This window comes from Mycteria americana, chromosome 8 (genome assembly GCF_035582795.1).
Source record: "Mycteria americana isolate JAX WOST 10 ecotype Jacksonville Zoo and Gardens chromosome 8, USCA_MyAme_1.0, whole genome shotgun sequence".
NCBI classification, from domain to species: domain Eukaryota; kingdom Metazoa; phylum Chordata; class Aves; order Ciconiiformes; family Ciconiidae; genus Mycteria; species Mycteria americana.
In genome coordinates, this window is record NC_134372.1 from 36,599,316 (window position 1) to 36,620,078 (window position 20,763).

A 20,763-nucleotide genomic window follows, 5' to 3' on the forward strand; every position below is an offset into this window, starting at 1 on the left:
CTGACTGTTAAGCAGTGACAGGTTTTGGTTGTTTACCCTTTATTAAAATGTTTCAGCATGTATGAGCAAGCTCCACTGCCCAGTAGTCAACAGGATCCCTTTTTTGAAACAAAAAGTTTCCACTGCCCTTGTAACTGGGCACATATCTGTAGTGAGATATCACAGAATCTGTAGCCAGAAAAGAACCAGGACTAGTAAAATTGTTAAAATTATTTCAGTTTCATTTGACCAGTTTATACTGCCATTCACCTTTTCTCAACCCCATACATTACTTTGTTAGGTTGGCCAGTCCCACTGTAGACAGCTTTCAAATGTAATCAGTTGCAAGCCAGTTTTGTTATGTACCAAATTCTGCGTGGGCTTGCCAGGCTATTGGAGTGGCTCCCACTAGTACCATCCTGAAAAGGCATGGAAACATGTGTCTCCACAAATGCAGTAGCCTGCATTCTCAGAGTTTAAATTACTCTGTTCACTGAGATGGTACTTATTGCATAGTGTCTCAATGTAAGCTAGTAATTGGCCAAAATTAGAATCTTAAGACTCTGTGACTTGCAGGGTAGGAGTTTGGGTCTAAACAATTTCCGTAGTTATCCTGATGCGTTTGTTCAGATTTTGTCAGATTCAGAGATTTACTTTGTACATATAATTCATAGGCTGTTTTGCCACAACAGAGCAAGGTGTTGAAAGTTTCCTATCTGTACAAAGTGTTTATCTGGTCTACCTAGTGTTTTCATCCTATATACTGCAGGTAATTTTACTGCTGTTCAGAATAGTGAAAATTTGGTGAAAAGCTGGTCTTCTTCCATATGCTGTGGAATTATTCAAACTGTACTTGTGAAACTTCTGTCTCTTCCAAATGTGACTCATGTCTGTCATCCTGTGGCTCTACGAAGATGTGTTTTAAATAAGTATGTCAACTTTGAAAGATACGTTACTGCTGAGTCATTTTCTTTAAAGTCAGTGTTACTTTGTAAGGGTTAGGTTTCCCCTATTTGCCTTCCCTGTAAAGATCTTTCCTGCATATCTTACCTTTCTGAGATAAGATTTCCTTCTGTCAGCACTTAATGTCACACGAGCATCATCAAGCTGGTAATTTCACGTTGGTGGATGTTGCGTGATGGTTACAGAGTGGCCATTGGTTCAGAAGATGCTGATCAGAAAGGGTGCAAAACATTGTAAAGCCATGCACAGTGATGGGAGTCGAACACTCAGCAGAGCGGAGACTAAAAGGTGGTGCTTCTTTAGGAAGGCATTGAGTACCTGCTGCTGCTTTGGGATGTGTGAGGGAATGGGTAGATCTCCAGGAATCTGAAATAAGGAGATTTTGCCACAGCATTACTTTTTCCTTGCTGTCTGCTCTAAGATTCAAGAAATTCTTTTAAACATTGTGGTGCAGAAGGCTAAGTGTAGGAATTGACTCTATTTGCTTTTTTCCTCCTTATCCTCAGCTGCTTACTGCTAAGAATTTTGTTTTACAGCAACTGAGCCTATGAATTCATACTTAAGATAGTGCTATATGCTTTTAACTGTCTTCAAGAGGATCAGTCAGTACCAAATGTGCTCGACTGATTCCAAGTATTTGTATGCATTTGCAATAGTGTGTTACAAATTCAGTCCTGGAATGGATTTCATTGCATCATTATCTGCAGATTTTTGCAGCCAGATGTGTTTCCTGTACCTTACCATACACTTATTAATATACGGGACCATCATTCAGATGATGGTCTGAATGTTTCCAGAATGTTTTACAGTATTTCTGTTTTCCAAGATGGTCGATAGTTAAATCTGGCTGTCACAGGCATGGCAGAGGAGCTCATGAGAACATGTTGGCTGAATTTCTGATGATGTTCATGAGGTAGAGGAGCAGTGGCTGCTGTGCTGGTAACAGAAAGAGAGACAGACTAATTCCAGGGCAAGGCAGCTTTCAAAATCAAGTGAGCATCATGTGACTGTATGTGTATAATTTAAAAGAAAAAGAAAAAAAGCTAGAACTTCAGCACAGTCTGTCTCTCCAGTATATGAGAAGTGAAGCAAATGAATACGGCCTTGAATACACTTTTTAATTTTTCAACACTGTATTTTGCCAACTTTAGTTCACTCTGTTGACTGTTCAGTCAGACCATTTTTAAATTAAAAAGGAATACATGGTTGAATTATTTATTAAACAAAAGGTGCTTCCATGCACACAGACTACCTGGGTTTTGAATTTCTTTTACCGCAGGAGTTTGAAGAAAGTGCATGGCTAATAAGTTAAGAGATGGAACAACCCTCCTTCTTCTAAAATAAGTCTTTCTCTGTCTCTGAGGCAGACAGTAAGCTAACTTGTGTCTGTCCGGTCACAGAAGAATGCCCGATCTTCATTCAAATGTCTAATTTTGACCTTAATGTGAAGTTGTTTCCTCAGTTTGGTAGGCTCCACAGAGACAAAATATCATTAATTCGGGTAGAGAACTGTGCTTGTAAATAATTTAGTCCGGATTATCTCTAATTTTATAGATGCCTCTGATGGGTTAAAATATGTATTTGTTGGTGGATTAATGTGGAGGAACTGTGAACAAGTGGAAGAAGGCTTGCAAAAACTTTGTACTGTGTTACCATCAGCCTGTATATCCCTCGAGATTACCACTTCATCTTAGGGGGGTGATAAGTACTTTGTACAACTACCTTTGCTCAGTTCCCATTACTGCCTCTGTGTTGGTGTTCCAGATTTGTGCACAGCCAGTGTTTCTTGTATTTTTGGAGGAATGTGGCTTCTGAGTGCCTGATCTCTTCTGTTCTTGTTCCCTTCCCCAGAAGAAAACAACTGCTAGCTTCTGACTAGACCGTCTGGACTTCAAATCTCTTTGGCTGATGGTTGCAGGGAAAGCACTGTCAGGCTGGGAAACTCAGAGGGGCCTTCCATCAGTCTTGGAGCTGTGGTCTCCATAGCTTGCTTAAAAATTAGCGGGCTGTTTTACCTGGTATTGAAAGAGGAATTAACTCACTGAATCTGAGGGAACATCTGTCCGAGAGGTTGATATTTCTCGTCACTGATGCGGGACTCGATAACTATCTAGGATTATAGTGATACAAGAAGTGTGATGTGCTGCCAAAGGCCGGCCATGGTGGCAAAGAGGCTTTAGAGGAAGGTTGATGAGACCTGCCAGGACTCTGAAGAGCTCCCAGTCACACCGATGTGTGGGAGGGTGGTTGCAAGCCTGTAGCTTTCCTGTGGAAGGAAAGCAGCGGGCAGTAGCGAGTGGCTGGGCACACCCTGGCTTTGATAGCTACAGATGGAGACCTAAAAGATTGCAGGGCCACAGTCCAACACCAGCACATGTAAAATAAGGCTCAGGATTTAGATAACTCTGTTCCAGCATACTGACGTGCATGGCCACAGTCCAACTCCAACACATGCAAAATTAGTTTCAGGATCATTCCAGCATACTGAAGCCTATGCCTAAACCAGTTATTGCCACAAGCTCAGCTAAATCAGAGGAGAGTGTTCAAAATAGTATTTTTTCTCTTTTTTTACCAGCATAGTTCAGATGAAAAATTTTATATTTTCGTAGTAGAAAAGGGAAACTGGATTATTGATATATCCGCTCCATAGGCAGCATTTCACATTTTTATAGCCTACAAATAGCATATTATAGTGTCAGTGTACTTTAAGACTGTTTTACAAAACATGGATACAGACTGACCTAGTAATGTACTTTTTGAGATATATCATTAGTATAAAAAAATTAATGAGCTCATTCATATAATATCATGTTTAAAGACACCATGGTCTCAGTATGCCCACAATACACTGTTAAGCCAATGAGGAAAAAAAAAACCCAAACAGTTAAAGGATCCCTTCTCAAGATTAGAAGTAATGAATTTAATCAATATTTTTCCGTTATAGCAAAACTCATGTAATTAACATATTTTATTTATAGAAAAAGGGTGCTAGTAAAATCGATTCAGCAGTTCAGAGTTGCTCATAATTATTTCTTCAAGTACAGCTCATTTTTTGCAAAATGGGGAAAGAAGTTGGAAATTACACTGAAGTGGCATGTACCAAGAAGTTAAATGGGAGAAAAATTATTTACAGAGGTATTTGTATTAGCTCAAAGCAGTCATTTAGTTTAAAGGCAGCACTGGAAAGTAAAAAGTAAGAAAATACAGATACTGGAAAAGTCTATACTATCTATCATAGCCTGTCCAATTGTTGTAACACACACCGTGATGTTATTCACTTTTTGGACACTGTGTCAGCACCTCTGTAATCAGTAATCTGTAAATGGAATGACAGTCTTTAATTCTTTCTCATTTTGTTGAGGGGGAAATTTGTAATTTAGCTACCTGTACAGTTGTTTTTATATGACTGATTCTATTGTTGGTTTCTTTCTTACTGGTGTCTACAGAAAGATGTTCCTGTGACATTTTAAATAATTTACATTTTTCTTTATTAGAATAAATTTTTATAAAATCTGCTGATCTGCTACCGGCACTTCTATGCTGATTTTGCCACCCTGTGATAAGATAATAATAATGAAAGGGGGTTTTCTTAATCAATAGCATGCAAAAACTTCTCCAGTGATACCTGATGCCCTGAGAGCTACTTATAATGTAGGCAAGTCGGTGGTTCTGACTTGAAAAAATGCTTTGTTTTTTGGATTTGTTTAAGCCCAACAACTCAGGGTGAAACTTGGCTAGTGTAGTTATTAAATATTTCCATACAAGTACTCAAAAGATTTTAAAAGATATTAATGGATTTTGAAAACTATGTGGAGTTGGGTGTTAATTTATGCCTTTTAAAATCTCACAGACTCTGCGTTGTTGGGCACATGGGAAGAACCTAGAGAAAATAGGTTCAATAGCACTCTCTTCCACCCAGATTCACCATCTTTCCTACAGTTTACTGACAGTCTTGGATTTTCTTCATAGTGTAGCCTGTACACTGTACCAAATAGTTCAGTTTGTCCCACATGTAGTTTAGGAACAAGACAGAGGTCACAATGAAGTACACCTTACCTGTTTGGTTTACAGGTATGTAGAGATGCTAACGTGGGGAAGAAACAGGGTAAGTATGGAAGCAAGAAGGCGGCAATATATTCATTCACAGAAGTCCAGTTAATGGTTATTTTAGTTGATTAGCTAGCAACTTCATTTTCTCCCTCATGAAATTGCCTCCACAGATCCTTACTTCTGGAGCTTAATCAGCAGTAGCAATCCATCCCAGGAGTGGGAGATCAGGAGTACTTAATTAAAGAGGGACTGTAAGACAACTCTCCCAAATTGGATATCCGATCTAGCCTTGGCATCAGGAGAGCAATGCTAGGTAAAAGTGTTTATCAAGCTCCATGTAGCCACTCTGCAAATCTCAGAGATGGGAATATGATGCAGACAGCCTGCAGAAGCTGCTATAACCTGAGTAGTGTGGGCTTTAAGGCCATCTGGTACCTGAACACCTGCCTACAAATAACACATACAAATCCAAAAGATGGTTCAGTTGGATAGCTTCTCTGCTTAGATTCCCCACTGGAATTTTCTCCAAAAGCAGTAAACAATCTGTATGAAGTGTGGAAAGACCTCGTCCTCTCTGGTCAGTAATCAAGTGCCCATTTCAAATTTAGGTGACAGGATCAAAGCTAACACAGGTGAGTCAAGGGTTTGGGTAAGAAAACTAGTGAGACAGGCTTACACGAGAATCACAGACCACTGTTGGCATGAACATTTGGTAAAAATCCAGAATATTCTAAGCTCGTTTCAAGAAAAGGAGGAGAAAACCATGGAAAGTATGTTGTGTGGAAGGTTTGGGAGCTAACATTGCTATCAGAAGTATAAATGAACACCAGAGTAAATTTTGAGGATAGACGACAAAGAACATTGGCAAAACACCAAGGAAAGATCCATGAGTACATATTTAAGCCCAGCATTGCTGATCCAAATAGTAAGTATCTGCTTTGCTTGTGAAGATACATGTCCTGGACAGAGAAGTACAATAAGGTGTTCTGGCAGCTCAGATGTGCACTTCTGAAGAAAGCAAGAACAAGCAGAAGCTCATCTCTGAGAGAAACTAGTGTATACATTCAAGACAGCAAACAAACCCATCGTTCTCATAAATGATGAAGTACATCCTCTTCTAAAGCATCCACTTTTCCGGTGGAAAGGTTATACAAGTCCAGTGGAATTTCATGAACCTCATCTGGCAAACTCAGTGATTTGGGATCTGAAGTGCTTTGACCTATACAGTCAAATTAAGGAAGTGGGATTTCAAAGCCATGATTTTGGAGTAGCAGAACTGAAAAGCCAGTGAAGGAGTTGGATGGTGGAAGAGTCTTGCAAGTGAAGAGCTTAGGAAAGAAGATATCAGGATTTTGAAATGAACCATGAAGAATGGTGTTAGAGGGAATGATGTAGTGACCCGTGGTCATTTGCTGCAAGCTCAGCTCTCATTAGGTAGCTGGAGGTACCAGGATCTAGTGGTGATACCATAAAAGTGAAGACTATTTAACCAAAGACAAGCACTCTCATGGCCATGCTCTGTTTAGTTCTGATGTTTGTTGACTTCATTGAAGGACTGTGCACAGGTCTGACTGCATATATTACAACTTACACCTTCTAATTATACCATTTATGCATGTGATTTTAGAATGGCCTTAAAAGTCATGAGCACTGGAAGAGGATGAAGAAATTTGATATGCCTGCATGTGCATATATTAAAAAAAATTCTTCAGCACTCTTTTCAGTTTCATTTTGATTCAATTTTATCAAAACTAATATTTCAATAATATGCTAAGGTCCTGATTCAAATCTAAGTGTTGAAGTTTCATTGAATTCAGTAGGGCTGGAGAGGTACACAGTAGCGAGATTAAAGTTTTAAGCTTACTTTCTTCTCATGCTGGGCTAAGAATATGTATGATGGTTTGCAGGATAATGATATTTAACTGTAATCTTCTTGGGGCATGGACTGCATTCCATTGATTTTGTACAACTCAGTGTCACTGAACTCAGTATCGCTGATTAATAAAACAGTAAATACAGAAAATGAACGATTTTGTGTTTTATTAACAATTTGCATTTCATATAGTATTTAATTTGAAATAAGTATAAAATCATACCCTCAAATGGTAAGATGTAATTGCTGATCATGTATCTCTTTGTTCCAGACACTTTTATAAAAGTGTATGTATTATGTATGATGTGACCTTCAAATGTCATGAATGCGTTGTGCAATAAACTGTCAATATTTGTGGCTATAAGGTACTAGATGACTTTTACAATAATTGGAACAGCTTTATTAAAAGCTTGGATCACTCAGCTGGTTAAAGAGAAAGACAGAAGCCAATGTTCATCTGGGAGTTTCCTTCTGCCAACTGTTAAATGAAAAATATTGTAAGGTGCTTAAGATGTCTTCTTTCTTCAAAAAAAGATACAGTTAAAAAGGTCTCGTGCAAAAAATGTTCTCTCCAAAAAATCTTTTTTTTTTTCAATACGCTTAATTTTCAGTCCAAGCTGAGCTCTGTACGTTAATGGCAAGTAACCAACCTTGTTTTTCAAGTACTACATTTGATTTTCTGTGTCTTTTGGTCACACGATTCTTCAAACAAATCGGGCAGCTAAAGTGATGTACTCAGAAACTGTGTTTGAACTTTGATTATCTTAAAAGGTTTTTAAAGTTTTAGAACAATTTGAAAAGTAAGACTGCTAAGAACTCCAAAACAAAAACTCTGCAGGGAATTTGATTAAAGTGAAAAAAGAGGATAAGAAACATTTTGTGATAAACAAAAGCTTAATTTTGGTTAAGTGTCTATTGATGTCTCTTTGTGCTGTATATACAGCCTCTTGCATGTTTCTCAGAATGTATACCGCCGTGAAAAGCATTAAGATATAACCAACATTCGCATACATGCAGTACTGTTGTGCAAAGTGTTTTGCACCCATGGGGTGTGAAAACCACCGATCTTCAAGTGTGTCACGTGCTCCAGATGTGGGCTTAAGGTGTGTGTGCTGCCCCCAAGTCACCAGCCTACCCGTCACGAAGAAACTGCTGAAAATACTCTGGCTCCCTTTCTCTTGTGCTTGAAATAACGCCGAGGGGGCTCCCCTGTAGCCCGAGGTAGCGGCTGTGACTGCCGTTTGCCCACTTCTAAATGTTGCGAGTCTTACCTCATATAAATGGTTATGGGCATTTTACTGCAGTTTAATTTAGATTGTATTTTAAGTTCAAATCTGCTAATGCACTAATCGGTAGCAGAGGCAGGGCAGTTTGTGCCTTTGGTTTGCCTGTGTGGTTCAGAGGGCTAAGTGGGAAGTCTGATGTCAGAAGTGGGTATCTTTTTATTTACCAGTGGAACCTTTGGTATAATCTTTATTTCTAATAATACAAACAATGTGAATGCTGCTTTCTTACTAGTAGGCCTCCTTTCCAGTTCTCTTCTAAAATAGCTCTCTGTTTAAACAAATTCTCTGCCAATCCATATTAATGCCTAACAGTTTAAGATTCCCATATATGGTCATTATAAAACCTAAATCCTTGATGAAACAATAGAGACAGCAAGTTGTTCCTGACCTAAGACATTAGTAACTGTTTCCGGAGGCCTAAAATATAACTGTAATATTTAGTAATATTAGACTCTCTCATTTTAAGCCATGAACTTCACTAGCAAAAAAGTGTAGTGACATCTGCTAATAGGATTCTAATTTCAAATTATGAGCACTGGGCCAGATTCTGTTCTCATTTACATTGAAGCATACTAATTGAAGCTACTTCAGGTAGCTAGAAAAATATGGTTAATTATATCCCTAATTATACTCCTATTTTCCACTATTTTCAGTATTATTAAAGCTTTCTCTAAGGAATAGGCAAGAAAGGTAAAGCATGTTTTCCCAGAAACTTTGTGTATCCTATACTGCTTCCCAGGGAGTTAGGTGGTCGAGTCCAGGCATACCTGCAAAAAGGTGGCAGCAGTGACAGGATTAGCACGCTGAATATCTTCTAACTCCCTTCTTGACATTAGATTCAGGATATAATTTTTCCTGCCACAAGATGGGCTAATCTGGGTGGTTTATAGATCATCAAAAAATAACCGTAGTCACTACCACTTCTCGTTGCACCATGTTTCATTAACTTTTACAGGCAGTTCTAAAGAACTACAAATATTTTGAATTTCAGAAGTATATGAAAACCTGGCATTATGTGCAGCTTTAATGGCTTCTGGCCACATTTTCAAAGAGTTCTTTAATAATGTCTGAAAAATGTGCAAGAGCAAACACATACTTGTAAGTGTGATTACCTATTTTGTGAGTTGATTACCTTTTCCATGTGATTGCCTGGTTTTGGCTAATTTGGCAATCCTTGTGTCGACAAATTTCAACTGACTTCATTGATAATTTAGTCTGTATGAGGACTGCAATTTAGCTCCTTTGAACATGAAAGTACCTCTTTGTGAATCCCTGCACTTTCACATACACGCAGCAAATAAATACTCTGGTAAAATTTATGGGACATGTATGTAGATGCTCCTTTGAAAATTTGGCTGCTAACATGGCTGAAGTCTGCTGCTACATAACCAACCGAAAACAGACTTTTTACAAAAGCAAGCAATCCTTTTCTAATCACGTTTATAGACTCATCACAGACAGGTAGACCAGTTGTACAGAACATATATGGAAATTTCAAATAATTCTTTTTCTTTTGCTCTTCATATGGCTGGCTAGATACCTTCTGCTTTGAGTACACAGGTTCACTATCCACCTAAGTTTGTCTTCTCTTTTCTAGAAATATCCACTGAAGTTGGCATTGTGCCTGTGTAGCATCTCTATCCATGTGCTGAGGGCACTGCCAACCGTGGCAGTGGCTCATTTCTGGGTAGATCATTTCTGATACCTAGTAAGATACCTGCTGTAAAAACGGATTCACTAGTGTATTTCTCACTTTCTTTTAACCTGCTACTGTAAAAGTGCTTCTGGCTCAAAACTGTTTATTGGGATTATCTGGCTCTGTGGAAACTTCCTTTCCAGGTACTGCGGGGATGTGAAAGCAGCCTGCAGCACTACATGGGTCATCTCCATGCTAGGCGAGGAGCGGTGGCTTTTTGTCCTTCCTCTCCTGAGAAGTGGGCACCTGTCTGAAGAAAGGCTAGTCCTTCAAATACTGGTCTTATGGCTTGCTTAGTTTTAATTTTAGTCTGTGTGGCAAATAGATTTGCTCACATTTTGGCCAAATTGGCTCTTTGGTTATGTGGCTAATTGCCACCTTCTGATGCAGATGTTAAAGTGAACTTTCCTTGCATTTGTCCCATAAGAACATGCACAGTCAGTTATTAAGTGTAGCTGAGGCATGGTACGCAAGAGATGTCCCTGTCATACCACCCCGGAAGCTGCTTCATGGCTGAATTCCTCTGTGCCCTGTGCCACGGAGCGGTATCTGCCTGCCCAGCAGGTACAGCATACGTAGCAGCTGGGGCTCTCACAGCTGTCGCCTTCTCCTTATACTGACACAAAGACCGGTTTCATATATAGAACTAAATGTTGCTTTTTGCACTTCTGTCCATGACTTTTCCTGTGAACAGATGCTTTCAAAGCGAAAAGAAAGCACAGTGAAAGTAAGTTCAGAGGCAAGGTTCGGAAGCCCTACATCTAGCATGTACATCTATACAATATTTTATACTCTGTTCTGTTATTTCCTGCACTCAAATCAGGAAAGGTAGGGATGGGCAGGAAGACATTCAGGACGTAGACCTGCCTATAATGGAAGTAGATAGTAAAAAAAGCAGTCTAATCTCATGTGCATCAAGTGCACATCATGTAGACCACATAACTCAGTGAACCACAATGGCTGTAAGACAAGTAACTGTTCTCTTTCCTTCCTGATCTTTTATCCTCGGAATTGAGCAGCCCCAAAACCATAGCTCAAATCCCGAGTAAATCATAAATTAAATTAATTTGCTGGGGCTAATCCTAGTTCTGCAGGTCTGTAAAACATTACTACAGTTTTGCACAATTTAACAGAACTGAGAGTTTCTACTTAGGAAGGGGGTCTCAGCAGCAGGAGAAAGGGGACATCAGAGGTGTAGAGTACACGATTATTGGTAGAGCTGAAGATTTTTCATTCCCCAGATACACTGTTGTTGGCATAGTCTGTATTCACTGTATTCACCAGCTTGCTTCTTAACTTTTTCCTTGCTGATCTCTCCTCCTTTTTGTGCCACTTTTTCCCCTCTTCACTTTCCATAGATTGTTTTAAGAGACTGAGTATAAAAAACCTTGGTAGCAGAGTCAGTGAGACTTAAATGCATTTTAAAGTTAAGCACGTGTTAAACTTAAGTGCCTTGACGAATAGGTACGATTTGCCAAAATGGGGCCCTAGTAAGAAGCTGGGGTTGCATTTGGTGGGGGGAGTCGGCAGCCTTGAACATCTCTTGTCATTGTTTGAAATAAAAGAACTTAGATGTAAAGCTGCTCATTCAGGTAGCGATGGCCTCCAGTGCTTCGGTGGGCTTTGTAGGCAGAGGAATTCAAAAGAAAACCCCTCAGCCCAGCTTTAAAGACTTAGGAATGCTTTCACTGTGGGAAGAAAAATTCTTCAAGGTAAGGCCCCTGTTGGAGCAAAGCCTTTGGAGCTATCTACTGTATGTCTACTTAAATCTAAAAGAAAACTCTTCAGACCACCCACATCTTTCTTTGCTTCATTGTTGTTTTCAGTTTGCTTTTTCAGAGGGATTAGTGCTAGAGTAAACTCCATCGTCTCGCTGCCTTGAAAAAATTCAATTTTGTGTAAAGTGAAAATTAGACTCTTAAATCTGCAAAGCGAGCTGTTTATCTTACAAATTTATTCTTTTTTATTGGGCCACACATATTCTAGATAGAAAGATAAAAGGCAAATGGATAACAGGCCATCATTTAGAGTGACATATAGCAAAACATAACTAGTAGACTTATTCGGTAAATTCCTCCTGAGTGGCTTGTTAGCTTTATCTATATATTTATCTATAATGCTCATATAGTATTTATTGAAAACCAGAATAAAATCCTGCAGTTTATCATCATGCATTCTGTATTTTGCACTTCAGAAAAATCTTTTTTGCACTCAGGAATTCATTTTTTCCCGAAGCAGCTTAAGACATGATTATATCCAACTTTTGAGGAGAAAAAAAGGAGAAAATCTAAACTCTTTAGGGAGATTGGAATTATAGACTAGCACCTATATATGTTTTCCTGGACTCCTAAAGACAAAATAAACTCCTGCAGTATGGTACTTTACATACTTGTGAATAATTCAAAATGACAGTTACTAGCTTTCTAACTTAAACATTGTGCTTTAACTCTGCAGTCTAAGAACAATCAGAAAATGTTCAACAACAATGTGATGTGAAAACTATCAGATTTTGCCTTTTGAAAACTAGCAATAGCTTGATTACGTACATGACTAAGATAAGCATTTTTATATATATATATGTTTTATCATTCTATTGTCCCCTTCTTTCAGCTTTAAATGAAATAGTTTAGAGGGACCGTTTTATAACAAATAATGAAATGCCTATTAGCGTTACCTTTTCCAGAAATGTGGTCTCTGCTACTGTGTGAATAGTTTTTATTACAGCCAAATGTTTAAGTCTTTCTTATGTCCCATCACTTCCATTTAAAAGGCAATGCTGTGTAAAGTGCACTATGTTTCCTGACAGCTTTAGTTACATATCAAATGGGTAAAGACAGAACATTTTTAGTCAGTAGTTTATGGTTGAAACAATCAAGACTCTGGATGCAGATTTTCACTCTATGCTCCCCACCTCAATACAACTCAGATAGCTCAGCTTTTACATAGGGGTGTGACGATGTGTCCATGTGTATTGCACCTCTGTGGTGTGCCAGTAGTGTAAAACCAGTTCAGAATTTCAGCGTTTGCCATGGTACTTTTTGGTGAAATCGTGAATTGAAACATATGTGTGATATTACATGACCCTGTAAGTACAAGATGATAGGCAAGTCTTGTGTGGTTTGAATAATGACTTTTTTAAAATGCCCTACACTTTTGCAATTTTTATGTCAGTCTTTTGTAAGTTATTTAGTTCATAGTCTGCTTGGATAATAGCAGCTTATTCAAGATGGCTGAGAATGACTGTTTCTTTATATCAGGAGAGAGAAGAGGTGTCCTGGAGTCTCACCCATTGTATTACAATGCAAAGAATAAGCGTAGCTGTGAAGGCTGAAGGAGAAAACTCAGGAGCTGCGGGCGAGAGGGAGAAGAAGAAGGAATTCCCCTTCATCTGACCAATTTTTTCATTGCTTTTCCCATGATATTGGGTCACTCGCTAGGTTCTGTGTTGTAACTCCAGTGCTGAAATGTTGCAGAAGGAGGTTGATCAGCTTTGTGTGTAGACATCGCCACTGCTGTTGGACCCCCCGTCACTGCAATTCTGGTGTTTTGGGAGGTTTTAATATACTGATGCAAACTTTTTCCCTCTAAAAGCATACCGACTTTCATAATACTTATAAATTAAATAGATTCAACAAAACAACAATATAAAACTTTTTGGGGAAAATTAATAGGAACTAAGCAAAAGAAGAAATCAAACCAGCTGCTGACACAGCTGTTTCTTTTCTTGTATAATTCCGTTCAATATAAAGGTACCATATGCTGCTTAAAATGATGATAGGAAAGATGAAATAATTTAAGACAATAACAAGAAAATACATGAATTGTCAGCATTCTGTCATGCTGACTGAATGAAATAGACAGGTGTAGTATTGACATGTTTAACTTTGTGTTGTGTTAGCAGTTTTAGTGAGAACAACTTCTGACATGTGCTGAAGTGATGTGAGAACATTTCTGTGTTGCAGACATTGGAGAAGAAGCTGGGAGATCTGTAGGAGTCCAGCAGCCAGCTTTACTGAGAGACAGGAGCCTTGGTTCTGCCATGAAAGACTGCCCATATTGTGGAAAAACTTTCAGAACATCACATCACTTAAAGGTCCACTTGAGAATACATACAGGTGAGAGGAACAAGTGAGCGGAGCACTGTCGACACATGCCATGTGTGTGTGGGGGTTAACAAAATATGTGGCTAGGAGCCTTAATTCCCAGTGTAGATTTGGACTCATTAGTTGGAGAAAGTCTTTTGAGAAAGATATATGACAGTCTTAAATAAAAGCACAAGGAATGTGTTGTTGGATAAAGACCACTTTAATAGAATCATCTTTTCCCAGTTGAGGTTATTTCTGTCTCCTTCCCTGCTTCATCACTGTTTCCTTCAATTACCCTTGTCCTTCAATAGGCATAAGCCTATTGGTTTCAGACTTAGTTATACTAACTGCTTCAAAGGCCTTCCTTAGCATCTGCTTAGGGATTCTGTATGTTTTTCTCAGAGTTACTATTTTTGTTCCATTTAGCATGCTCATTTTTAACCTCTCACTGTTCGTATGAATACATCAGCTTCATGGATCTGCGTTTCTTTTCACTAGAACTCACCCGACTTAGTACTTGTAAGTAGTAAAACTTACGTTTTGCACCATGGTAGAACTTACCATGTTTTAATTTAGTAACAAGCAACAGCATTTCTACCCGACAGAGACTTACTGCTGGTCTGGATTCTCACTTTGTTTTGGTATGTCACTCACTGGGTGGACTGCTCTCGATACTAGTAAACTATAAGCACTCCATTTAAATTATATGCTTAAAAGTATATATATGCATGGTAAGGTTCATGTAGAGACACGGTATATGTTTAAGAAGACTTACTCTACCCGTAATTAAAATCTGACATACAATGTTGATATCCTCAGGTCCTGTTGACATCACTAGAAATTCTGTATATGGCCAATATGATACTGTTTTCTTCCAAGTCTTAGGTATCGTAGTAGGCTTTGGGAGAGTGTGCAAAACTAGAGATTTAGGATACTTCTCTTTGGAAACAGACGTAGTAGGCACTGTAATTGTGGAGTCATTTTCTTTTAAAACCATTTAAAATGAATATCAGAATTTTACTGCTACTTTTCTAATTGATAGGTAAAATAAATTGCATGAAGAAATACTTTCCAGTTATACCTCCTACTTGAAAAACTTCACTTTTAATTTTTATTTCACTGAAGTACCAGATAAGCAGTATTTTCCTCCCTTCCCCAAATCAGCAGTCATGTTTCTCCTATGTTCTTGCGCAGATGTAATACTTAATGTTGGGTTTGCAAATGTGAGGCCTGATTTTGAAAAATTGAAAATGAAGGCTGAAAATTATTTAAAGAAAAAAATTTCATTGTTGAGATGGGAAAGTTTGTTCATTGTATTTTTATTCTTTCTTTGGATTGTGGAGTAGGAGTATACCACACCGGTTTGATCTGAATTTTAAAATTTGGTACCCTAATGTAGTTTTGTCTGATTGGATTGCAAACCAGGAATATTCTTTTCCATCTGTTGGTCTTTGTAAAAAACCAAAAAAAACCAAAAAACCAACCAACCAACCAAAAAACACAGAAGAAACACAGTGAAAACCTTATTTGTGTGCTCTCTAATGTAGTAATAGTAAAATAAAAGGTAGTTATTTTATTGGAAAATAATCTTGTAACTATGCGTTTTAAACAGTTTGACATTTTTGCTATGGGAGATGCAAAGAAAAATTCTTTACAATAACCTGAGGATACCCATCTCTCCCTTTTGCTTTATTATACAGTGGTCATTTTGTTCTTGTTTTAAAGATGGCAGTGATTACGCATTTGGTACTTGTGGCTTAGAACTAATGGAAAGTAAATTAATTGCAATGGAAATATTCCATAAAACTTGCATATTAAAACTGACTAAACAAAATTAAAACAAAAAAAAATAAACCATGTATAAAATAACAAAAAAAAGAAAACATCATACAGACTGTTGAAACAACATTTGCAATGTATTTAAAAATCATTATAATTTTAAAATAGATAAAGATCAATTTCCATTAGGTTGAGAACAAAGTATTTGTAAATAATGACAAGAGTATGTTTAAATGGAGCAATGTTTTACATATTGGAAATAATCCTAATAAATATTATAAAAATGTAAAGTGGCAAATTACTAGAGTTATTAAATAAAAATTAAGTTGCTTTGCAGTAAATGGAAATTATATAATAGATACCAGTTATTAAACAAATATTGGTTAGCTCATACTTATCAGGGACAGTTTCCTGCCTTTTATGTCACACTCTGTCTTTATTATATGCCTGGATCATATAACTGACTGATAAAAAACACTTTACTGTGTTTCTCCACTACATTAACTCAATTACTGTTCTTGTTCTCACAGCACCTGTTTGTTAGAGATGAGCTCAAGCAGTTCAGCAGAAGTCAGGTTCCTTCGAACATCTGTGTGTTTGGAGGCACACGAGTAGGTTGGTTTGGTACACATGCCAAGACAAGACCCAAAGTCTGGTCCAGCCAGGAGGTGCTTCTGTGGCAATTGGCCCAAAAAAGCTAGAGAAGCCGTTTAATCTTCCACGAGAGGAAGAAGTTGTGCTCTGTTTTAGAAGAATTAGCTAGTGGCTTGGGTTGCTTCTTTTTTCTGTTGGATATTTCATGGTTGCAACCTTCTCCACACTGACTGTCGGTTTCTGTGTAGTTTGCTATCCTATAATAAGGTTCTGAAGGAAAAAAATAATCAAGGTTTTATTTAGCACGCTCAGCTGAGTCCCAACACACAATTGTAGGGGATTTTTCTTCTTATCTAATTCAATGATATTCAGCCAGGAAGAGCTTTAAGGGGAAGATAGTAAGATATGATTTCTGATTGTTCCCATATGATAAGAAGAAAAGGGCATAATTAGGTGAGATCAGTTTCTCCTCTTTCTTGCTTTAAAAACAGTTGAGGGAAGAGACAGCCCAGTTGTACAACCCCGAGAGAAGAGAGGAAGGACTCTCAGGGCAAAATGCTTCAGAGCCTCGGGGCTTCGAGAGGACAGACGGAACTCCTGTAGCCCCCCTAGATGGCTTCTTTATGTTGACCAGTGAATAGAGATGGGCTGTATGGTCCTGCTTCTTCAGAGCTACCTACTTCAACTCACACAAACTTTCTGTGTGAAGAGATGCAGAAACAAGGGCAAAGCATGTATATGCACCACTAGTGCATAGCAGACATGTGCGTGGACTGGCCACTTTCTGATTCAGCTTCCTGGTTATAAAATAATATATAATACAGCTGAGAAGGTTATAACACAGAAGGCTTAGAGATGCTCAGACTTCGTGAAAAAGAAAACCATCTAAGTATCTCAGACCCATAATGTGCCATATGCAGATGCTTCCAGCGTTTCCATTTTTCCCCTCTGGGGGCAGCAATTTAAGGTTCCTTCATTCAGGGAGCTGAGCATCTCCTTTATGTTCTTGAGCACTCTCAATTCCCACTGAAATCAAATAAATGGGTGTGTTTTTCACTTTACATGCCTAGGCCTTTGGACTGCACAGAAACAGTTAAGTGTAAAAAATTAAAATTTCTTAGGTTCTACCTTTGACAAGCGACACATTATGTAGGGGCTGGTTTCAGGTTAGCTCTAGCACCTCTTTGCACCTTGCGTTAGCATTCAGAAGCTACTGCACATGTAGACCAGTTTGGGTTTGTGTGGTCAGTAGGTGCTCAGGTGTATTCCCAGTATGACTGGCACAGTTAAATCCTTTGAGTAATGAAAGGAGCCTGAAGAAGAAGAAGAAGCCTGAGAAAGAGAGGGATAGGAAGAAAAAACTTGGCAGGGCTGTGTCCATTGACTGAGAGTATGTTAGGATATGTATGACACACATCTTACATGTATTAGATGTATTATATACATTTACAGCGTTACTGCATTTTTCCTTGGAAATGTGACTAGCGAATTTTAAAACTTGCGTAAATGAACTGATGAAATACAGTAAAAATGGTGCTGTTTTAAATGAATTCAGTTCACATTTTCTTCCTAAAAAAAGACTGCCTGTTGCCATTCTCTGAAGGCGCTTGTAGTGGGATGAGCAATATGAATAATTAAGGAAAATGGGTATGTGTGCTCCAAGAGGAGACAATTTTGGTATTGAACATCCTTTATTCTTACATTTCTAAGATGAACTAAAAGGACTTTTCATTTCTCTAGATTTCTCCAGATTTCCCATCCTTAACACTGTACAGCATGCCTTTTCTCCTGTCTTAATGACATCCCAAACTTTTGTTGAAAATAATTGATTGAATTTAAATTTCCTTAAAAGTTTAAGAGGTAATGTTACAGTATAAATTTCCTACCAAACACTAAGTAGGGAAATATCCATTAGTGAAATTAACTACAGTTTCTAGGTAGCTAACAATGTGCAGTATACAGTAGGGCATGGCTAATGAACACTGCAGTGGGTGATATTTCATTATACAAATTAATGCTCACATTTTAATGGGAAAGTCACATAATGAATCTCAGCTTCAGTGACAGCAATTAGAGACACAGATTGTCCCCTTCTGGACAAGGCACTGTTTAGCAATAAGCAGCTGTGTAAAAAGTCTTCAGGTTTACAACATATATATATGCTTTGGGGGAATTAGTGTACAGTTTATATTAATGTACTGAATCTTCCCTGCAAAGTAACAACCATATTTATCTCTCTGCGTTTTAACTAAGTAAAGACATGTAAAAAGACTAAATAAATACTGCAGATGAGATATAAATAAAGGAAAATATTCAATTATAAAACTTTATAAAAATTAAAATATTTTATTTTAATGCCTAGTGCACAATTGAAAAATCTTTAATAAACTGAGTCAAAAGCATCAAAAGTCTGTCCTTTTACAGGGTAGGGGTAGTTTCATCTTATATAATAGAGAAAAATCACTAGTGAAGGAAAGTAGTAAAGAGAAGAAGTTAACTATTATTTCTGACAAACAGATTAATTGTGTGGTGAAACATGTGCAGGATCCAAAAATAATCCTACAGAACCTTTGATATTCCATTTGGTTTAAAAAGTGTGAAGTGAATGATTAGAATGATAAAAGAAATTACCATGTAAGAATAGGCATAATAATGAACTAATTAAACCATACAGCAATTCATTTCTAAAATATCTGCTGCACAATGGATAAAATAGGTTATCAATAACTGTTTCAATGGTAAAATAAAAAATGCTGGAAAATGTTTTCAATATTTTCATTAAGCAGTATTCTCTGGAATTATAAGATGTTTGATTTCATTTGCTTTGCATGAAAGAAAATTATAGCTTGTTTAGAAATGTATAGGATCAAATTGCAACCCACATTGTCCCTGAGTGACTGTCAAAACCCCACTACTGGCTGACAGAGCATTAGGTGTTGGGGTTCTTGCACTGCTGCACAGCCCTCGCTGGACTGAGGAGCAGCACTCCGAGGAGCAGAGGGGCATACTCCACAAACAGATTCCTTAAGAAATCGTATTGAAAAAGGAGGGGGGGCATTCAGTGGGGACGGGGAGTGTAGGGTGCAGTACAGACTTTGAAGAAGCTGCATGTTAAGTATGAAAAAGGAATAAAGAAGCCCACAGCTCTAAATATAAATAGATATTTAAGAAGTACAGAGAGTTGATAAAGGAAACTAAAAGTAATAGTAAAAATATGTATGTGGCTGTTAGGGTTGTGGAGAACAGGGTAGAATTCTGTAGATCTGGCAGGTTTAACAATTGGTATCTTGCTAATACTGGACAAGAATGGATAGAAAATTATCAACCATGGTATAGAAGACTAAATACTCTTCTATTCTGTTCTCAGAAACAAGCACGATGGTTTTTATAAGTCTTTTCCAATGATACAGTTCTGCCATTAAGTAATGAGGCTGTTATGCTGTAGCCCACTACATTTTAATATTTTTTAGAATGAATGAGACTGGATAACTTGTAGATAAAGTCTTAAAAACCCTGGCTGAAGAGCTCTCCAAATCATTAAAGTACATTTAAAAAACCAGGTCTTGGAACACGGAGCAAGTTCCAGAGCACTCATAGTAGTAAAAAAGCTCTGGCTATTCTAGTATTTCCAAAAAGAAAGAATATTAAGACCTTGAAATTATAAAAGGACTACCCTGACGTAAGTTTTGGGTAAAATTACAGAATGCATTTTTTAACTAATTAAGAGTTGGTAGCATAGTTAATTCAATTTTATTTTATGAAAGTAAGTTTTATCAAGTTTCTCACTTTCTCTCAAGGCTTGTGAAAGTAGCTTGTTCTATGTGACAATCGCCCCCACCACAAAAACCCAGTTTACAGAGATGCAGTGGCACATAGACTGGCAGTTCCACAGCAGTGCTTTCAGCTCCATCTATTTGGTATTTCATCATTATTTGGAAGAGTATATAAAATCACTGTTGATAAAATTTACCAATGGCACAAAAATGGTAAGATGCTAAAAATCATGGGGAGGCACTGATTAGTCACTTAGTCAAGTGGGCTCTTTTCAACAATATGAATTTTAAATCAGCAAAATGTAAAGGAACAAATACTAGAGGCGTTGATGAACTGGGCCTAGGATTATGGTAGAGAAGCAACAGAATATGAGCTATTAGTTGATTGCTATAGCTATGGTTGTAAACACAGTCTTGGACTATATAAGATTAATATCAAGTTGAAATTTCATCAAAGCTTCAGTGGGTACCCATAATTTAAAAGGACATTGAAAAATTGGGAAGGGTGTTCCACTCAAGAGTGAGAGAAGGTGAAGAGGTGAGTGGTTTGCCATCTGCAAGTACCATCCTTAGGGAATAGACTTTTTTATTACAAAAATCTGTTTAATCTAGCAGGGCAAAATGTAGCAATGTTCAGTAGTAGGAAGCAGACTCTGGACAAATTTAAGCTAGAAATGAGGCACAC

At 37.8% G+C, this 20,763-nt stretch overlaps 1 protein-coding gene across 1 annotated transcript in view; it reads left to right on the plus strand.

The window, feature by feature from the left end:
- Positions 1-20,763, plus strand: part of ZNF536 (zinc finger protein 536) — a 188,587-nt gene that overhangs the window by 39,461 nt on the left and 128,363 nt on the right. Inside the window, exon 2 of the mRNA XM_075510722.1 lies at positions 13,810-13,962. Coding sequence (XP_075366837.1) covers positions 13,810-13,962 — 153 coding nt within the window. The remainder of the gene's footprint in view (positions 1-13,809; positions 13,963-20,763) is intronic.